The 21,723-nt window shown below is 39.6% G+C and overlaps 1 protein-coding gene across 4 annotated transcripts in view; it reads right to left on the reverse strand.

The window, feature by feature from the left end:
* Window positions 1–21,723, reverse strand: part of EIPR1 (EARP complex and GARP complex interacting protein 1) — a 66,601-nt gene that overhangs the window by 25,120 nt on the left and 19,758 nt on the right. For 3 of the 4 annotated variants that reach the window (XM_058177861.1, XM_058177870.1, XM_058177877.1), the window contains 2 exons: window positions 10,368–10,524; window positions 31–130 (listed from right to left, as the gene is read on the reverse strand). In XM_058177861.1, the coding sequence (XP_058033844.1) occupies window positions 31–130; window positions 10,368–10,524 (257 nt within the window). Of the gene's footprint in view, window positions 1–30; window positions 131–10,367; window positions 10,525–14,348; window positions 14,443–21,723 lie in introns of those variants that run through there. The other variant, XM_058177886.1, reaches the window with a different exon arrangement.

Consider the following 21,723-nt stretch of genomic DNA (forward strand, 5'->3'; position numbering starts at 1 on the left):
TGCTCCATGTCAATGGGATACACTCCTTACCACAGCCTTGGTTGAACTTTCTTGCAAATCCCATAGAAGGAGGTGATTATCAGCCAGCGAAATCAGCTTTTTCCCATCTCCCATTGGTTCCCATGCAACCCTATAAGTACAAAATGCAGCAATGTAACTCAGAGAAATTCAAAATATTCCCATGTTACTTTTGGCACCCCTTTAATCTAAGAAGACAATAGGTAATCCTTTTCTTTTGTTATTATTCTCTACAGCAAGAACATGCATATGATGTCACATTTTAAGTTAGCAAAATAAAGTTGAAAAATATTTTAAAGGTTCTTTAAAGAATATTTATTTGTTTATGCTATCACCAAGTTGAACCTGAAATGAACACCTTTAAATTACACTTATATTCCGTGTAACTAAAGGTAATATTTATACATTTCTCCACCTCACTCCACTTTAATGTCAAAGCAATAAATTTATGCAACAGATTCAGAAGAGACTAAATTCACTCAGAACAAAAAGAGGACCTGATTCATTCTAACCATTGTGGCTTTGCAAAAAGAAAAAAGGAAAAAAAAGCCAGTCATCTCAAAGTTTATTTTTATTCTTAATATCTTATTTTCCCTACTAACTTAAGACTTGAACTACTGAATGAAATTGATTTCCATCTATGTCAAATCACCAAATGCTGAGAAGGAGAAAAGCCTTCTTAATGATAGAGGTCCATTGTTTAGGTTTCATTTGAAGAAAATTGATAGCCATATTCATTAATAGTATCCGGTGTTCAGTCAAGAGACCATTGTTAGACCCTGGATTATCATAGTTCTGATTTATATTCAAAATTCTTACACTGGTGTCTCTTGAAAAAGGCTCAGTGAGGTAAGCAAAGGAACAAAACCCAAATTAGGAAAAGATGTTAAACAGGAAGGGGAAACAATTCCTGCCTATTTAGATCAGATTTTTCTGGATTTTTTTTTCTAGGCAAAAAGTCATATTTGAATGGTAGGCTGGGGACTATAAGTGAAAAGATAGATGGAGCTGTGCTGGTCTATGACCGTAATAAAGATTTGCTTTGATTTAATTTGATTTAGATGGAGCTAACATAAAAGCTAAATTGGATTTAATTTACATTGCATTCCAATTTAATGAAAGTCTTGAAGAGGTGATTGGAGACATATTCAAGGTTTCTGAGACCTATAAGTGGCCCCAAGGTCTCAGTAGATGCTTCCTGATTGAAGTAAACAAACATCTGTTTTAAAGGGTCATCCTTAATTCTAAGGAAGACAAGAGTTTGGAGAATCTCCATTTGGAAAGATACTTTAAAAATTGTGAACCCTTTTGAATGTTCAAAATTTCTGCATAACTATGACCTAAAAACATGACCTTTTTCTTACACAAACCGTAAAACTAGATAAAGAGCCATGGTTGCATAGTTGCTAGAATGCAGTATTGCAGGCAAAATCTGTCCACCGCCAGGAGTTTGATCCTGATCGGCTCAAGGCTGACTCAGCCTTCCATCCTTCTGAGTTCAGTAAAATGAGGACCCCGATTGTTGGGGACAATATGCTGACTCTGTAAACTGCTTAGAGAGAGCTATAAAAGCACTATGAGGCGGTATATAAGTCTAAGTGCTTATGTGCTAGTGCTAAAAAAAAAACCTGTCAACAGTCCAATTAGCAAACCCAAAACATAGAAACTCTCTCGGGAGAATTGAATTCCCAAAATTTTATTGGATACACCATCCAATTAGTCCTGAAGAAATAAAATCAGCTCTAGTTTTCCTGCATAAATGCTTGCGCAGTTAAACAATAACTTCTCCTTCTCTCCACCTCTGGGTGATCACATTGTTCAATTATGAAACGTTCCTTTGTTATGGGAAAAGTCCATCTTTTTCTCCAGCATCTGCAGCAGTGACCTTGAAGGCTTCCAAGCTCTCATGGTCTCTGCATGCACACTCTACATTCCATTTTCCCATTCCCTCCCCTTAGCTTCCTTACCAACAACCGGGAACTGTCTGCTCCATGTTCTTCCACAACATTTCTACAGGATTAAGGTCAAGACTCTGAGTTGGCCATTCCAAAATGTTAGCTTTCTTCAGTTTCAACCATTCTTTGGTCCTATTACTTGTCTATTTTGGGTCGCTGACTTATTGCACAACACACTTTCTCTGGAGCTTCAGTTTATGAATAAATACCCTGATATTTTCCTGCAGAATTTGCTGCAGAATTCCATCAAAAATGACAAGCCATCCTAGTCCAGAGGCAGCAAAGCAGGCTCAAACTATGATACTCCCCCATGTTTCACAGATGGCATAACATTCTCATTCTAGAAAGCACTGTCTGACTTTCACCAAACACAACACTTTTCATTCAAGCCAAAAACGTCTATTTCATCTGTCCATAAAACAATTTTTGAATAACCTTCTGGCTTATCCGTGTAGTTTTTTTGCAAACCGATAGGCAGCAATGTTCTTTTTTGGGGTATAGTGGCTTTCTCCTTGAAACCCTAACATTTTTGTTCAATGTTCACCTGGTGTCACAAATACTGACATTTGTCTATACAAGAGAGATGTTAGTTCCTTAGATATTACTCTGGGGTTCTTTGAGAATTCTCAAAGTATTACACGCCTTGCTCTTGATGTGATCTTGACTGGCCTACCATGTCTGGGGAGGATAAAAATGGTATTGAACTGTTTCCATTTGTATCTGATCTGCCTAATAGTGGAGGAGTCCAAACCCTTTGGAAAAAGTTTTGTAACCTTTTCTAGCACCAACAATTGTTTTCAGAAATCTTGAGAAATCTATGTTCTAGCCATGAAATCCTTCCACATATCTTAGTTGTGAAGATCAGACTTTGATTGTGAATATCCAGAATTCTGTTTCTGAAATTAAGCAGGATATCTCTCATTCAAATCTGATTATCATCCCATTGATTGAAACACCTGACCCTAATTTCTCCTTCAAATCAACTGAGAACCTTAGAAATTCACATACTTTTCCCACACAAAAATACGTAGCTTGAATCATTTTTCTCAATAAATAAATGAACAAATTTAATGTTTTTGTTTAACTGGTTTCTCTTTATATAGTTTGAGGTGTGGAGAACAGAGGACATTTTAGGCCATATTTATGCAGAAATATTAAACATTCAGAAGGGTTCAAAAACTTTTAAGCATTGTTGTATTAGCATTCGTTAGCTGTTTAACAAGTTTTGATGAAAGAAAAGACACAGAATATCAGGTTGGATGAAGGGAAGAGAAATATTTTTATTTTGAATTGAAGTCATAATTGATCTGGACTCATCACTGGAGTGAAAGAAAAACAGAAAAATCTGGGAACATCTGGGAACATCTAAACAAAAAGTTCAGCCAAGTATTATTTGCAAATTAAAACCAACTACCATGGATTTTTCTCTATGTTCCACTTAATGTTAGAAAGCATTTTCCAAAGGCATTTTCCAAGGCAAATTCTACTGACTTTTATTCCGATTAGGATAAATGGACACCACTTTTAAAAAAATTTAAAAATGAAAATGATTCCAATTTTAAAATATTCACAGGGTTTTCAGGGGAATGTGCTTCGATCTGATAGAAAATACTAATGATAAATCAATATAATTCAAGCAACACACCTGATTAGAAAGATCTGAGGGTACTCTATCTGTCCTTGCAAACTTATAATTTCTTTCCCTGATAACTTATTTTATTGAATCATTCTTTTTCACATATGATTTTTTTTTTTTTTAGGATTTTGTGAAAATGAAGGCCACTGTTTTTTTGGCATCTGCATTGCAGCTCGAGTGCTCTTATGTCATATGAAAGCATAACAAAAAAAACTGAAAATCTGGTAATATATACTATGATGTGCAGCATGGCAAGCTAGAATTTTGTTTACAAGGAAGGAAACTCTGTTGCCAGGTTATTTATTCTATGTTTTGTTTAGATTACATCAGAGGTAGACTCTCAGGATTGCCAGATATTGCTGAATTATGGCTGCCAGCAGTTCCAGTTGGCCTTGCCTGGAGATGAGGATGGTAGGCTGGTAGCAACTTCTAAAGGATCGCCTGAGAATTTTATTGTAATTTTCACCAAGTTCCTTGATCTTAAAATGAGGATTTGCAAAACTTTTAGATGTACTAAATTAATATTGTGATTAATATTAAAAATATGTGGCCTTTCCACAAATATTGGGAAGAAGTTACAGCTTCCAGATTTTTAGTGCCACTTTGGATTTTATTTTTACATGAGTCTCATTTTCTTTTTATAAGAGTCCGAATGGCAAGAAACTGGCATAAAAAGTAAAAAAAGGAAAAAGTTTATGGTCTTTTCAATTTTGGATTGAGCTCCGTTATTCTGAAAGGAAAGCAATATTTGAAAGAATAAATTTATAAGAGTCTATTTACAGCTTTTTCAATAGACTATGGTCAAGCAATGTGAAGTTTAGTGCAATATGTGAAGGCATTGGGAAAGTGACTGTTATGTATTTGAATTTTGGAGGGAATTTTTGGAGGGAAAATGCATGTTGGTGATTGGCTGGTGCCTCAGCCTGAATAGTATATAAGGAGGACTGTTCCCCTGTTTCAGTCACTGTGTTCACACAATAAAATAAAGAGCTGTTGTCACCAATGACCTGCCTCCTCCCTCCTCCCTTCTCAAACCCAACAGTGACCCATTTATTCAGCATACATTGTACATTAGAAATGTATTAATCCTTCTGTACATTATGGTCTTAGAAAAGATATGTAAATAGCATGGGTCTTCCCCATTTTCCCCAAGACGGTACTTACGGGACCGTCTACTGCCACCGAATGCCTCCCACCGGCCCGTGCGCTCTCACAGGGAGGGACTCCTCAGGGTGCCGTCGGCCAGGCAGTGCCGACTGGCGACGCCCAGGGGAAGGGCCTTCTCTGTGGGGGCTCCCACCCTCTGGAACGAGCTTCCCCCAGGACTTCGCCAACTTCCTGACCTTCGGACCTTCCGCCGAGAGCTCAAGACACATCTATTCATTTGCGCAGGACTGGACTAGATTTTTTAAAATTTTAAATGTCTAAATTTTAGATTTGGTTTTAAATTGGGTTTTATTGTTTATATGTCTATTTTAAATTTTGGCCTATATAATAAGTTTTTTAGATGAATGTTTTACTTTGTATATTTATGTGTTTTTTATATGGCTGTACACCGCCCTGAGTCCCTAGGGAGATAGGGCGGTATAAAAGTATGAATAAATAAATAAATAAATAAATAAAATTTTACTTATACATTTACTTAGTGAATGATTCATTTATAAATGCATGCAAACTATTTTAACTTTCTCCTTAGTTCTGACACCAGTGAAAGCTAGTATGTAAATTCTTATTATTTAAGCTATAAACAGCATTTTGGCTGGCTGGCTGGCTAGCTAGCGTGGCATGTGTATGCATGTATATATTTTTCAGGAATAAACTTTTTAAAAAGTAGGTGTGGATGTGTATTTGGATAAATATATAGCTTATCTAAATACACTGCAGTATAAACCATAGTGGACCTTACTTGTTAGTAAAACTAGAGCAGCTTGTTCGAAAAGTATTTTATAATTATATGCCCCTATGGACACATATAGAAAAATGAAACACTAGAAGCGTAGCTGAGTATTTTCTGCTCGAGAGGAAACCAAATAATCTAATAAGATCAGAGAATCTTAATTTTCAGCCTTCAATGTGAAAGACTTCAGTTTCTAAGACAGCGTTTGATGAATGTATAGTTCTGAATGACCAGTTTGCCCATAATAGTTTTTTAGTGCTTTGGGAAAAAACCCTATATTCCCAGATAAAATATATAATTCACAGCCTTTGTGTTTCTCTTGAAGTTCTTCTGAATTGAGGTTCTGGCCCAGCCCTATCAATGCAGGACATTCTTCTTCTTCTCATGTCTCTAATGAGGTAAAATGGATTTCTACTTGACTGTGGCATTAAGTTTGAAAGCAAGAGAGTCACCAAGACTGCTTATTTCTCCCATGTTCACAGAAATATATCATGCGACTGCTATGTTTTGGACATCAGATAAGCAGGGACTTTTTTTATGTCTGTAAAATAGGGACAAGAGAGGGAAAAAGTCAGAAGATAAAAAAGATGGAAAGGATCTGAAAGAAGGAAGCATTCACTTCAAAAGAAAGGAAGAGGCCTAGTAGAGAATAAAATGAAGAATGGAAAAAAGAAAGAAATACAAGGATAATGATGTTATATTAATCCAAGACCAACAACTTATACAAGTCTGAAGATAAAATAATTTTTTAAACATGGCATTGTCAGAGATTGCTCCCCTCACTAACACTAGAGGGGCTGAAGTGTTTTAGACTCAAGTTAAACAACCAGAAGATGCCAGCCATATTGGAAGAACTAAAAACTGCAATGGGTTGTCAGAAAAAAATAAAGCAAACAAAGTAGCATGTTTCTGTCAGCCAGAGAACCGGCAATGTTCAAACACAACTAGTACAACGACAAAGCATTGGCTTTGTTTGTATTTACAACTCTTATAATTAGCTCAAATATAGGCCATATTCACTAAGCTACCATATTCACTAGACCATTTGATTACCTGTCTTAGAGCTGAGTTGCATGCATCCTTGAGTCAAATCATGCCTGCTGACAATCGCATTCACCAAGTCAAAATAAAATCTTCAAAATGCAATCACAATGTTAAGAGAGGACAAAATTAGTAACATCTCATAGGATGTTTTTTAATTTCTTCAGGGTGCTGAATGGCAACCCCTTGATGGAACCAGACTTATTCTAAACAGGTTTCAGAGTCATATATGATCCAGTTAAATTTTGTATCTATCTAGTTTGCCAAATGGTTATTAGAAAATATTTTTTTAAAAACTATGAATTAGTTTGAATTCAAAGTTTCTTCAACTGACCAACCAACGTCGCCCAAACAACTCTCAAAATATGATAGGCCAATTCCTTCCACAAGAGTTTTGTTATAAACACTGTACCATCCACAATTTTTAGGTCCAAATCATTCCATTTGTTTAGAAAAATCAAATATTGTACAATTATAAATAGGGCCTACAGTGTGAAATACTCCTGTTAAGGGTCACAACCAACTACTGTACGATCCTCCCCCCACAAAAATACCTCTTCTATTTCCTTTGATTTCCACTCACCCTCTGTTCCCCTGTCATGACTCCTGAAAATACTTATTTCTAAAGTTATTTTGTACTTCACTGAGCCATGGGATTTTCCTGAGCCTTCTATCAGTGACCTCTTTTGCAGTTTTGGTTACATACTTAGCAAAAGTATTCTATGGCATTAAATGTCATTTAACCAGAGTTATGGATATCGTTATGAGGAAGACTCCTTCTTTCCTTTTAAGAGTTCTCAAAAGAACTGGCAGGACCTGGTTGCTATTATGCAGGCAAGGAAACCTGCTTATGAATTAATCAGGAAAGAAATCTAGCTGCTTCTCCCAATTCAAGAGTTTAAGTTAATTAAATAAACGGTGACATGCCACTTTACTGCTAACTGGATGGGTAGAATATAACCATTCTTCAGTAGACTACTAAACAAATCTTGTTGGATTATCTAACACTTACAAAAAATGATGGAGTAAGGAAACATTAGAAAGAACAGGCAACATTTTTTTCTATTCATAATCCCTGAACACAAGATATTCAAGATCTTTTAATACAGATAATTTATGCATAAACTCAAAAGTGGAAAGAAAGAGGACTGAAATTTAGTGCTGAAAAACACTCCTAGACTCAGAGATGCTTTGATCTTAATTCTAAATGTATGTCTTTAACTTATAAGCTATCCAGGGACCTATAGGTATAATAAACAATAGCAATAAAAGCTTTATAGCCCTTTCTAAATGGTTTACAGAGTCAGCATATTGCCCCCCAACAATTTGAGTCCTCATTTAACCGACCTTGGAAGGATGGAAGGTTAAGTCAACCTTAAGCCGGTCAGGATTGAATTCTTGGCAGTGGAATTTCAGAGTTAGCCTGAAATACTGCATTCTAACCACTGTACCACCACGGCTCTTATAATAAATACAAATGTAGTATCCTGAAGATCCTCATCAGCACCTTAATTTTTAAAGGATCTTTGGGTGCTACCTCCTCTGCCCAAATACATTAAGGAATGCATTGAAAATACTTCCAGGGCCAATATTTTCCAAAGTGGAATGACATTTGCTTTTCAGGTCCCTTTTATATAAAAAAAGTCCAAATGCATATTATTTTATTGCCTATTGCTAAATGTTGTTTCCAACGCGTCAATATAATAAGGACACTTTTTTGATTCTCACAGCATTTGTTTTATTTGAATATAAATGCTCAAACCTTAAAAAATTGTGTATGGCTCTGCGTACCCATACACAGATATACACACACCTACCCCTACATATAAATGTAGCCTACCTGTGCAGTAGGGACATGTACCTATTAGGATCTGAACTAGTAAATAATTCTAGTTTTGACATGGCATGCTTGCTGTACTTGTCCGTCAAAGGCAGGGTCTGGCTCAGCAGCGGAAAGAAATGCCTCGCAGCTTCTCTCTTCCCTGTTGCTTTTAAATTAGTACACTGATGGAGCTATGTAGATAAAAGCAAGAATTTATAGCCTAGCTGTGTGGAGGAGGGATGTGTAGCTGAGAGATGTGAGAGAGGGTCTGGGGAGTATTTCTTGGAGTTTGGAGCTGGCTGGAGTGACACATGGAAGTTTCTTATCAAGAGAGCCAGAAAGGGTTTTTCTTTGAGCTGCAGTGCTAGAAGCCAAGCAGCTAAGACCAGGAGGGAAAGATTGGCCAGCTAAAGCCTTTCTGAAGCTATAGCAGCTGTAGCAGGTACTGATAAAGCAGTGGGAAGACCAGTATAACCTAAATGGAGATGAAGCGGCAGAACTAGGGCAGTCCAGTGGTAGAAGAACTTATCAAAAGAGCATGAAGGCCAGAAGCAATTCAGCAGGTGAGACCCAGGAAGAGTCCTGTCGTTAGATGAGGCCACTGAAAAGACCTTGCACAATTCTTGTAGGGAATGTGTAGCTCATCAAAAGGCTGTAGAGACCCACTGAAGAATCCGATTGGAAGGACCTACCCTTGAGGCTACTTCAGTGGGTGATTTACCAAAGACACCCATGGCAGAGAGAGGTACAGAGTGGCTACCAGCGGCTAAAAATGCTAACACCGGCTTCCCATGATCTGAGAGATTAGTGTGGAACAGAAAGCCCTAGCATAGACAGAAAACAAACAAACCAGGATACAGTCAACATTAGGTCCACACGACCAATATGTCAGCAGGTGTTTCGCCAACACAAGAAGAGGAACCAAGAGTACGTGATTATTCAGCAGGAAGTTGAGAGTTGTAATGCAAAATAACTTTGTTTCATAAAATGTACAGCATCCAAAAAGCTGACAAAAATATCTCAAGTGTAGATTGTCATGACTCAGAAAATGGGCATCCAAAAAAATTGGATTTGGACCCATGTGTTTGGGGTCCATGAGATTCCCTGCTGAAATTATTGAAATTTAAGGTACATATTTTTGTACAGATACAGGTTTAAATGAATGAACCTATAAACGAATCAAACCATATCGTTCCACTTATTTCAATAATTGCTGCATTCCCTGGAAACATTTTTCTCTTAAAATGCAGGGACAGAGGTCAATCAATATGTAGTAAAGAATTTAAATAATATTGAGCCTAGCTAAATCAAATGGGAAAATGGATATTATGTCAGGTAAAATATTTCCATCCGTATCTAGGATTCAACTGCTCAACTGGATGATCAGAACATACAGAGAGACTGAAATTAAGTCATCTCCAGTATATGGGGCCCCTCAAGATTTCCTTATCTGTATGGGTATACATGCAGCACAAAGAAGAGCCATTTCACTAGATAACAGAAGAAAAATAGGAAAACCCTTACTTGATAAGCATCAGCTATGCATCACTATGAGTCACTGATAGAAAACTATTTCCTTATTTTGTTACAAAGTACAGCATAAAATAAATGAAGAATTTCAAGGAACACTAGTTATCCAATAAGAGTGGAGATGGAGAAGGTAGCGCAAGTGCGGGGAGCAACCAGAACATGGATTCAGACTTTTCTAAGTGAAATTCCATCCAGCCATGGAGCTGTTATTACATTACTTATGTGTAACACAAAATATGTACGTTGAAATGCAGTATTCAGTATTGCAGTATTAGTGAATTATCCAAAAACAGTTAAACAGCATATTAAATATTTGAAGGACTATTGCTTTTAATTCCTAAGATAACAATAAAGAAACCATAACGTAAGGCATGTAGGTATATTTCAATGTACAAAGTTCAGATTTAATAGAAACTGTCTGCCCTTCATTCTTTTTTCCTTGGGAGTATAAAATATGCAGAGTCCTACCCGGCCATATTGCCATGGGCTGTGTTGTCAAGGTGACAGAGTAGCTCCAGGATTTGAGCATTGCTTGATGAATCATCAGGGGATTCATGATTGCCTGATTCCAATTCCTTCGGCATCCTCCAAACAGCCGCACATGTCATGACTTTACTGTCTGAAGCTAAGGAACAGAGGATAATGTCAACAGATCACAGTAGGGGGAGGTAGGGGAGGGGGGGTTTCTGGAAGAGAGAGAGAGAGAGAGAGAGAGAGGGAGGGAGAGGGAGAGAGAGGGAGGGAGGGGGAGAAAGAGCCCTAACATTTTTGCAATCTTAAGCAAGGCACTGCTCATCGGCCATGTAAAAATATTTGACAAATCCTACAGAACTTCATTCTAACAATAGAGCACATAGGAGAGAGAAAAAAAGCCCTGATAGTCTTACGAAGCCAGCAAGCTGCATAAATAGCCGAGGTGACAGCAGGCGATACAAGTCACTGGAAGGACTTTCCCCAACGCTGCTTTCTGTACGGCTATTTCAATTAATGCGAGAGAGTACAGCGATTTGCTGAGATTACCATTTTTCTGCTTAATAACACAGGCATAATTTTAAGGTCTCCATCTCTGGCTTTCCTGGGTCATCTTTAATTTGCATGGGTAGTTTCTGAACCATGTCTTCTGCAGAGAGCTCGATTTTTAGCTCAGTACTTTTATATTCTGCTCTTCTCCCTCCCACCCCCATTTCAATTCCTTCCGGATAACATTAAAAAAAATCCTAGATAGAAGTCTCCTGAGCTTTCCAAACTCAAGGCTATTGCTAACTTATGGCCAGTCATAAAATACATTTATCAGAGGGTAGATAGATGAGGCTCCTCTTCACAGATTTCTGCACCCCATTCCTCCCCACCCCCAGGTTTCTTAATAACCTACGTAATTTTTACTTTTATTTTCTGGGCACTCTTCCAAACAAATCACTGAGCTGCAGGAACACACTATTTTGGGTTTTTTTTCTTTTTTGTTTGTTTTTCAGAATGCCCTGAAGAATACGTGGCCCCCAGAGATATTACTTGAAATGTCAATGCTGGAAGCTGGCATTTCAATATGGTTACCCTTCTGGAAGATTCCCATTGTGTTCTTTTAATTAAATGAATTTAGGGGGGAAAAGTCAGATGGCAGTCAAGTCATGGTTCTCTACAAGATAGGAAATAAAAGCATGGAGAAAAGTAGAGGAAGGGGATGGAAAACATATATCATTCTTATGCTCTACATATAAATATAGTTAAATGTCTAAAAATCATTAATGCAGCTCAATTTATTTACCCATTCAGACAAAATTAATGTGTTTTTTTTCATAGCAGCTTCCCTATATTATTTAACTCAAGAATGAGACCTGGTCCATAGTATCCAGCAGTTTATGGTAGAAACATCTTATATTCCGAGCACTTTTTCAGCTCAGGAAGATTTGAAATTTAGGGAGCCTGAAGTCGATGCATTTACAAAAATGACTGGCATGGATGACTTGCCTATTTATGGGGGGGGGGGGGGGAAGGGGAACAGGAGATAAACCATTGCTTAACCTTAGCAGAAGACATGGCAGTTTAGCAGAAGACAAGCTACCTATATTCCCTGAAGAATGCTCTTTACATACTGCACATACATACGAAAATAAGACCCTGTCTTATATCTTTTGAACCCCGAAATAAGCACTCGGCCTTATTTTCGGGGTGGTCTTATTATTTTGGAGTGCATGGAACAAGACAGGCTCCTCTTGCTGTCTTACCAGATTTCCAGCTCTGTCTCCCTAACCCTAAGCAGAGGAAATGGTGGGGACAGGCTGCGCATGCGGTTAAATATTTTCGGGGAGGTCTTATTTTTTGGGCAGGCTTATTTTTTGTGGGGGCTTATTTTAGCACATGAGCTAAAAATCCCGATTGGGCTTGTTATCAGGGGATGTCTTATTTTCAGGGAAACAGGATACTTCTGTGATTATGAAGTTCCTGGGGAAAAAAGTGTTAGAGGCTCCTAATAGTTCCTTCCTTCCATCCCTTCCTTCCTTTTCTCTTTTCTTTCTTCCTTTCCCTCTGTCTCACTTTCTTTTCTTTCTCTCATTCACTCACTCACCTTCCTTCCTTCATCTCCTGTTCCTTGTCTTTCTCTCACACTCCTTTCCTTTCCTTTCCTTTCCTTCTATCTCCATCTTCATTGTGTCTCTCTCATTCTTCCCCGATATGTCCCAGGGAGAATATTATCAATATCTCTGAACAATATCTCTGCTTTTGAGATATTAATTATCTCAAAAGATATTAATTATAAAGTTAGTGGTAAGATTTGCAAGTAGATTTGAGTAACCAGAAAGATTCTTGCCCTTCTAAGAAGAGATTTACAGTATACTGTACTGTGGTACTGGTCAATATCTGCGGATTAAGACATAGCGTAACACAAGAGAGCTGAACAAAGGCCTTCCTATCTATTGCGACTAGAAGAAAGGCTAACTTGGGTTTCTGGATATGGAAGAGTGCCCCGCTAAAGAAAATTAATTGGAGACTGGCTAGACAGATCTCTCACTTTCATAGTACAATGACTGCTAATTATATCAAGATTGTATATATTTACAAGCATGAGACAATCTGTTGAGTAGGAAGGTATCAGGTTTCACACCTTGCAAACTTAGAGTCTATCAAACAGTCCTCCTTTACTTGTGAGAGGCTGTGATACGTTCTCATCTTTACACCCAAAATACAGGAGACAGTGTGTGTGTGTGTGTGTGTGTGTGTGTGTGTGTGTGTGTGTGTGTATCTGGCCTATATCCAGCTTCAGCTATAACTTTAGTCTATTCTAGCTTCAGTGACCCATTCCCTAATAATATTTGGATTGGACCTCTGCAATGGCTCAAGGGGTTGCCTGGGACTACCCTTGAGCACCTGCTGGAACTTCTCTCTCTTGCAAAAGGCAGCTGCCCAATTAAACGGGACCACCAAATGGGATCACCTAACACCAGTGTAGATAAATGCTACACTAGTTACCAATCAGCTATCAACCCAATTAAAGTCTGTAAAGCCTTAATCAAATCAGGACTGCGTATTTTAAAAATTGCCCTCCCAAATCCATTCAATGTACTTAAAGCATTTCTCCCCCCCCCCAAGAAATTATCCCCTTACTTCACCAACCTGTTAATATTTATGCTCCTAACTGGTTAGCATTGATACAGTTTAAGTTATTCACCAGATTGATTAATTAAGGGGAAGGTAGGAGAGGGGAGGGGAAGGGAGGGGAGAGGAGAGGAGGAAAAGGCTAAATTAATAAAGAGCCAAACATGAATAAATTCCTATCTGGCGTATAAATAGAAATAACGAAAGTACCAAGCATATTCCTTAAAGAGATTCTCAAGAGTTTGTACCCATAAAATAAAGCCAGTGTTAGGTCACAATATGTTTCTGGAGGAGGAAAAAATAAAGGTGGTTCCTGTGGATCCCTTGTCTTCCATAATTCTATACCAGGGGTGTCAAACTCGTACCCCACGAGCCGGATGAGTCACACACTGGCCATGCCCAACCCCGTTTTAGCGAAGGGGGAAAAAGTCTTGATACGTCACATGACAACGTGATGATGTGTGTTTGATACCCCTGTTCTATACTGTCCTCCCATCTGCCCATTTCTGTTCATATGCCATTCTTTTGCTACAACAGACCCTCATTTATCCAAGATGATGATGAGATGATTCAGACATCTAAAAATTCAATGTTTGAGTAGCTGGCTGCCTCACAGAAAACAAGTATAAGTAACTACCCTGAACATCCAGCCCAATAGGATCCAATACATCCAATAGGATCCAATAGAATTTTCTACTATCTAAAAATATGGTAGGGGGTAGAAGATAATTTTAAAAAATTGATTTTATAGAGTGACATCTAGAGGACAGAAATAGAGAACAGATGGCTTAGAGAGGTCCCCTAGGCTCCAAGTTACAAAGAAGGGGAAAGTGATGAACAGAGATCAGAAATACAAACAGATTAGATTTTTTTATTTCTTGTCCAGCAACTGGCTGTCTTTAGCTCAATCCCAGGCTGAGAATTTTGAACAGGATCAGACATCAGCAGCTGCCTATTTGGTAAAAAGGACATATTGTTTAAGCACAAGTTAATAATAAACATGCCATAACTAAATTGCAAACATATCTGTGATTTACACTGCACACTAAAGAAATATCCCCATAATTATTTCTATTATTTACACTTGTGCAGATTACAGCTGGCTCTTTTTTAATACCTTCATTAACTATACAAGTTATAAAACAACATTCAAATATTTAATACCAATGGCAGAAACGCTATATTGAAAATGCAAGTGCTGTACATGCAGGTCTCCAGAGTCAGGAGGAGGTAGATGTGAAATGAAGGCAAAAATTGAAGGGCAAGTCTAGCAGAGCTCCCATCTGCACGTAAACAGAAAAGTCACCCTGGTTTGTTTGGGGTTGTTTTTTTGTTTTTGTTTTTGCAGAAAGTCTTACATGGTGATGAACGAAAGGGAACACGACAGCATCAGCCATGACTTTGGAGTGTGCTAAACTCAACCTAAACTGGCATCTGCAGAGCTTCGTGCTGGAATGGGCTGAGCTGAGGCCTTGCTCTTTGATGCACTCAGGTGGTACAAAGCCAGCTGGCTGCCATTACTCGGTTGCCCTGGGAACCACAATTGAAGTGTACTTCTGAATCTGTACAGGAGGTACTTTTGCACCATTGCCACAGCAGCTCTTGCTGTGCAAAGTTAAAGTTGTGTAGCAGCTCGAGCTACAGCCCAGCTGGTGCCCATTAATGTTCCCTGTATGACAGGAGCAAGCTGCTAGTCTCAGATGCTTCCTTCTTGCCACAGACAAAACAGAAGGATTTATTACTCTTATTAATCGGGATGAAGCCTACTTTGCTTGTTTGAATAGAAGGGTGCTCAGAAGCAATGGTGACTTTATACACGGTGTTTACTACCTTTTCAGCTTTTCATTCTTCCTGCCCCATATTTGCAATCTGTATCTGATTTAAAAGTCCCACTCCATTTACTAATGAATGAGGCACAAGAAATAAGAGCTAATTTTAGAAAGGGGCATTGCCTGATAAAAAACATAGTAGAATCTGTCATCAGTGTCATTCTTAATATTTATATAGCACTGCTTTTAATGGATATGAAGTGCTTTGAAGTAATCTCTGTAGGTTCATATAATCTTGCATTTTGGTACGAATATTCTATAAACTCTTTCCATAATCACTGTGCAATTCCTTAAAAGAAGGGTCCCCAACCCCCAGGCCGTGGCCCATTACCAGGCTGCAGCCCAGTGATGAAATCTATTTTTTTTTTACTATCGGTTCTGTGGGCGTGGCTTGGTGGGCGTGGTCTGGCTTGGTGGGTGTGGCAGGAGAAGGATACTGCAAAATCTCCATTCCCTCCCCACTCCTGGGGGAAGGATATTGCAAAATTTTCATTCCCAGCCTATTCTGGGGCCAGCCAGAGGTGGTATTTGCCGGTTCTCCGAAGTACTCAAAATTTCCGCTACTGGTTCTCTGAACTACTCAAAATTTCCGCTACCGGTTCTCCAGACCCTGTCAGAACCTGCTGGATTTCACTCCTGCTACAGCCATTTTATTTTTTATTTATTTATTTTATTTATAGTCGAATTTGTATACCGCCCTTCTCCCGAAGGACTCAGGGCGGTTAACAGCCAGTTTAAAAACACAATATAATACAAGTTAAAAACAATATAAAATTAATATAATTTATGGCCAAAATACTAAAAACTAACAATAACAATAAAACTAAAACCCCATTACAACTACATTTTTAGGCTAGCCCTGCTCAATGGAATAAAAAAGTCTTCAGCATTCAGAACTGGGCCGCGAAAGAGGTGGACGAGCAAACAGACGGGCTGTTGTGACTTGTCCTCCCTCCTCTCCTCAGCCGGGCCCCTCCCGTCTCCAACCGGGCCTTTTTTCAGACTCGGAGTCTGATAATGAAGATGAACGGTCAGTCATGACTCCAGCCCCCGGCCCTGGCCCCATGCCCGGAGAGGATTCAAGGAGTGAAAGGACAAGCCCAATAAACCTCACTCATACAGTGTGTGTTCCTTTGGCTCAGCCTTCAGAGCAGGAAGCCAGCCAGATGGTGGAATTAACCGGGCCTACTCCCTCTGACCCCTCCCTTTCCCAGACGCTGACAGCAGATCCAGCTGAAAACAATTCAAGTGGGAGGACCCTCGCTTCCGGAGATCTGAGAGGCGACGCCAGCAGAAGGAAGGGCGGGGCAGGCCTGGATAAATGCTGAGTCATGGAGCCACACCCCACAGGCTATATAAAGGACCTGCTTTTGGCATTCCAACCTTGAGTCACACGAAGTCTTATCTAGTTTGCTGATATCGGACTCTATCGCTGAAGTCACAACTTGGACTCCTGCCTGCCCTGATAAACCTCGAAGGAACTTGGCAAGCTTCAAAGGGTTCATTGCCAAGTTTCTTCCTTGACTCGTTCGTCGGAGTGGGACACGACACGGGCACAGCTACATCTGTGCAGCAGGTGTGCATGCCCGCCATTCGTGCAAATGGAGCTGTGGTCTGCATGCATGCTTATCTGCCGCTCCCACAGAACCATTCCTCCTTCCCTTCCAGTCCAGAAAGGTTGGAGACCGCTGCCCTAGAATGTAATTTTCAGAAAATCAGGAATGCTGATGCTGATGTACAACTTCTAACATCCTAGCTGAGTCTGATGCGATTTGCATTTTGACGGCCATAGATTCCTTAGCCACATTTTTACTTCTTGCTCATTTGACACACAAGGTATTAATTCTGTCCCTAAGGGGATACAAGCCCACTAGCGCTACCAAAAATCTCTGGGGCTTTCACTGCCTCTGCCCATTTTTGGGCCTTTGCAAAATGCTTTTCCAGGGCTTTCTGCCTTCTCTTGGCGTCTTTGTCAGATGCTGAAGAAGTTAATTTGGAGTGTTTGGCCTTAGATCTAGTAGAAGGCCCTTTAGGTACTGATTCAGCCTTTTTAGGCTCAGAACACTCAGCCATTTGATGTCTGGGGGAAGATCCAGCACAATTACTGCTATTAGAGCCCCTGCAGTCCGCCATTTTATGCTGCAACTGCTAGTATTATTTGCCTCGTGAATGACACCGACTGTAGAAGAATACCCTAAAAGGGATTGCTTTATTACTGAGCAATAAATCAGGGGTACTCGCTGCGCAGTCCAGGCCGCAAATTAGCGCCAAACCGGCAACATGGTTTGTAAATGCAAGACAGCCAGCAAAGGTAGTGGCAGCAGCAAAGGTGCAAAAACCAGTGATACGGTTACAAACACCACCCCACAATTAATAGCGTGAAACTGGCAACATGGGTTACTTGCGCGCTCTGGTCGCCTTTCTTGTTCTTGACCGAAGCCTTGATCATTGGAGGGATGTTAAATGACCAAAATATTCTCCAGCAGTGGAGGCGGAATGATAGCAGAGATCACTACAAAACTACACTAATGGTTTTTATCCACTGATGAAGCTTCAAAATTATTGGGAAAACTGGATGTTTTATCATAATCATCATAGGAAGCAAACTGGCTGAAATCTGGGATGATTACGATGTGCCATCAGATCAGTGTCACCCAGATAGACTTTCTCCAAAATGTTGTCAGGTATAAGATCTATGGGAACCTTTTGAAAGAGAAGCACGCAAAGGCTCCTTTCTGTATAATTAAAACTGCCCTGTCTTTTTCCAGGTTAATGCAAAGAACATGTATAGAGACAGCCTGGAGTAACTTCCAAAGCAGTTTTGTTGCTTTCAATTATTTGATTTGACATTAGTTGCTAATTTAAAAATGATTTTAAATATATTAAATCACATCTCAGCAAATGCAGGATATGGAAATATTTTCAGGAAACCTACATAATTGCTGAAAAAACTTTGGCACTGTAGTGATTTTAGAGCAAGTTTCTCTATAAGGATATGAACTCCCAGTGTTAGAATTATGGAACAGTTTTTAAATCTTATTTTAATATATAATATGGAATGAAGAAGCAAGGTATCTCCCTCAGAAGATTTCTGGCATAGATTCACTTCAATAAATCCAAATAATGCTCTATTTTAATATTTATAATTCAGATTTCTAATTACATGCATTTGCCATGGTATTTTCAAGGGTCTGCTTATATGCAGACAGGCTTATCTGGAAATATATATGGGAAATATATTTTTTACATTTGTGCCTTCAAGTCAGTTTTTAACTCCTGATAACTGCCTGAACTAGTCCTCACTGTTGTCTTGGCAAGATTTTTCAGAAGCCGTTTTGCCACTTTTTCCTTCCTAGGGCTGAGAGTCCCACTGTCATCCCAACCGGCTTAAAGCCTAAGGTGGAACTATAATTCTGGGCCTGATGCCTTAATCACTGCTATGTATATAAAAATAAAAAGGTGAAAAGTAAAGGTTTCCCATTCAGTGGTCTGATTCTAGGGGGCAGTGCTCATACCTCCGTTTCCTAGCCAAGGGAACGAGCTTTGTCCAAAGACGCTTCCATGGTCAATTGATCATGTGGCCAGCATGACTATACACCTAGGCAAATAGATACTTAAAAAAATATTACCATATATAACCACAGATAAACCCATCTGCAGATAATCCGAACCTGATTTTTTTGGCATTTTGGCACCTAAAATTCTTGGCCTACTAATGAGTATATACAGTATTGTTAAGCCGCCCCCCCAAAAAAAATAAAAAAATAAAAAGAAGAAGCCCACTTTAGAATTTGCTGTATTTCTGACACATCCAGAAATCGGTGCTGCTAATGCTGCCTTTTTATTTAAATGATGCTGCTTTCTTTTTCATTGGAAAGGGTCAGTCCCTAAATTATTGTGCCTAGGTTGTATTCGCCTTACAGCATCAACAGCAAAGAAAATCTAGCCTAACACTACAGGCTCCCCTTCATTGTCTCTCAGGCAACCTGGCAGTATGGGAGGGGGCTGTTGTAGGTGTATGAAGGAGGAGTATGTTAGACAACACAGCATTACATTCTTCATAGTGAATTTGTGAAAACTGGCAATAAAGAAGGCGACAGGGCCTGCCTATTTGTAAAGTAAAACAGAACCGAACTGGTATATCACGACCTCTCGTGACAGGTTATCTGCCTTCCCCATCCTCTGAACCGCTACTGCAAAGCAACCAGTTCACTGAAACAAAGAGAGCATCGCCTACAATTACAGGACTTTGCCCTCTTCTGGCAGTTTCCATCATCACATCCAGACTTGCCATTGTGTAAGAAGGCCCGGCAGACGATTACCACCACCTCCTCCTCCTCCTCCTCCTCCTTTGAAAAGCACGTATTAGGGAAAGTCTGCTTTGGAGCAAATCCTCACTTTTTGGAGGGAAGAACTCTGAACTGAGCTATTTACTGCAGGCATGGGTTTGAAATATTTATAGCAGACGCCCTTTTGAATCATCCTGCCACTTCCCCTCCTCACTTTGTTTTATACAAGGCAGGGGGTATTGCAGCTCCATGGTGGATCAGCTCTTCTTCAATCGAACCAAAGCATCCCTCGTGACCTCCACCTGCCCACTCTTGCGGGTGCCAAAGCTGACCCTTGTCCTCTTCCCGCTGCCTTTCCATAAAGCATTAGAATACAGCCCTTTTAAGTCTAAACAGGACAAGCAAGGGCAGCCATATTAAAGTTGCTAAACGTGTGCGCAGAAGCCTTAATGAAATGCCAGACTGCACATTTCTTCATCTTCCCCCTTTCCATAAAGTCAGGTAATGCAAATGTGAGATCCCCAAAGTATTATTAATTCTGCTACATTGCACATTGAGCCAGTGATGCTGAAGCGGAGAGGTGTAACTTACATCGCGATTGTGCCAGCTGCTCTCTCTCTCGGGGACAAAGGCTTTCAGCCCAAAGGAGAGGGCAGGTGGCAGTGCCAGTCTCTGCCCTCCAAGGATTTTCCGTAGAAGGAAGAGGTGAAAAGCGGAGCGGAGGGGAGGTGCAGATTTAATTTCCAAAACTGTCAAGTTGATGCGATAAATTGGCGTTTCTGCAGCTACCAGTGTCAGACCTTATGAAACTGTCCTACTTTCAAAAGTGGCAGAGGCTTAGCATGTGGCAGATTTCTTGTGAAAGCATCTTTATTGTGCCCCTTATGTCTCTCTGTTGAATCAAACAGCTTCCTTTGGTTGCATTATATGAACATGGGAGGCTGATTTACATGGAGTCCTATCACAGTTCCATATTATCTGTAAGAATTGGCATAATTTCTGGGGTTTTCTGGCTAAAGACTCAGATGATCCCTAATTGCTGAAATTGGGGGCTGAGACCAGGCGGAGTAGTGGTTCCCTCACCAAACTATGGGCAATGGAACAAAAGCATCTTAGGTTTAAATTTAATGGAACAATCCAATTGTACATTCTTAGAATATTTCTAGTCTGTAATGTCTGGTCATTGTAATCATTTTTGTTTCATGTGGAAAATTATGATCTAGAACTTACAAGAGGCAATAAGTAAAAGTAACTATCCGATACAATCCTATATTATCTGCCATGTTTAGAATCATATGCAAAATAATTTCTTCTTAGATGGTTTTATTTGTCAAAGTCTACAGTTATTTTACACTGTTCTGTAGGGTAATGACAGCAAACCTTTTCGGCACCGAAAAGGGAGCATGCGCGCACCTGGGCTAAAACCCAGAAGTGGAGCTGCCCATGGCGCATGCGCACGCCCAAAAATGAATTTCCGATTTCCGGCACTCACATGCTACTCTTCCAGCTACTCTTCCAGATTTCTGGTGCATATGCGCAAGCGACAATCAGCTGGGCGGCGCATATGCTCATGCAGGAAAACAGAAGACCAGCTCTTCCAGTTTCCAGCACTGCCGCAGGCAAAAAGGCCAGCTGATTGTTGTAAAAACCACATAAATTGTGTTTTATGATGACTTTTTTATAACAAGCATTGTATTGTAAACACTGACCAGAGATCAGTTTTACATTTTTGTTATTTTTTAAAACTTTACATCTTATTTAAATAAACACATTTATTTACTTATATCCATTCATTATCCACTTGCCCACATAACCATATCTGAATAATATTATACACTGATTCAGCAGCTAGATCACAGTGGAGAGAACAAGAGAAGGATGGGAAGTGGGACAACTTTTCCTTTAAGCTATTTTTGAAATCAAAATCCCACTCTTCAAGCTGCTATTATCTCCTAATTGGGATGGTAGAGAAAAAAACACTCATGTTTTGACCCAAGAGAGACCAACAATAGCTTCAGGGGAAGATGCTTTAGATCAGAAACCAATGGGAGAAAAAGCCTCCACACATTCCTGGCCTCCATTCTCTGATTGTTGAGCAGGCCTCTGATCACTAGA

This window comes from Ahaetulla prasina, chromosome 1 (assembly GCF_028640845.1).
Source record: "Ahaetulla prasina isolate Xishuangbanna chromosome 1, ASM2864084v1, whole genome shotgun sequence".
Classification (NCBI taxonomy): Eukaryota; Metazoa; Chordata; class Lepidosauria; order Squamata; family Colubridae; genus Ahaetulla; species Ahaetulla prasina.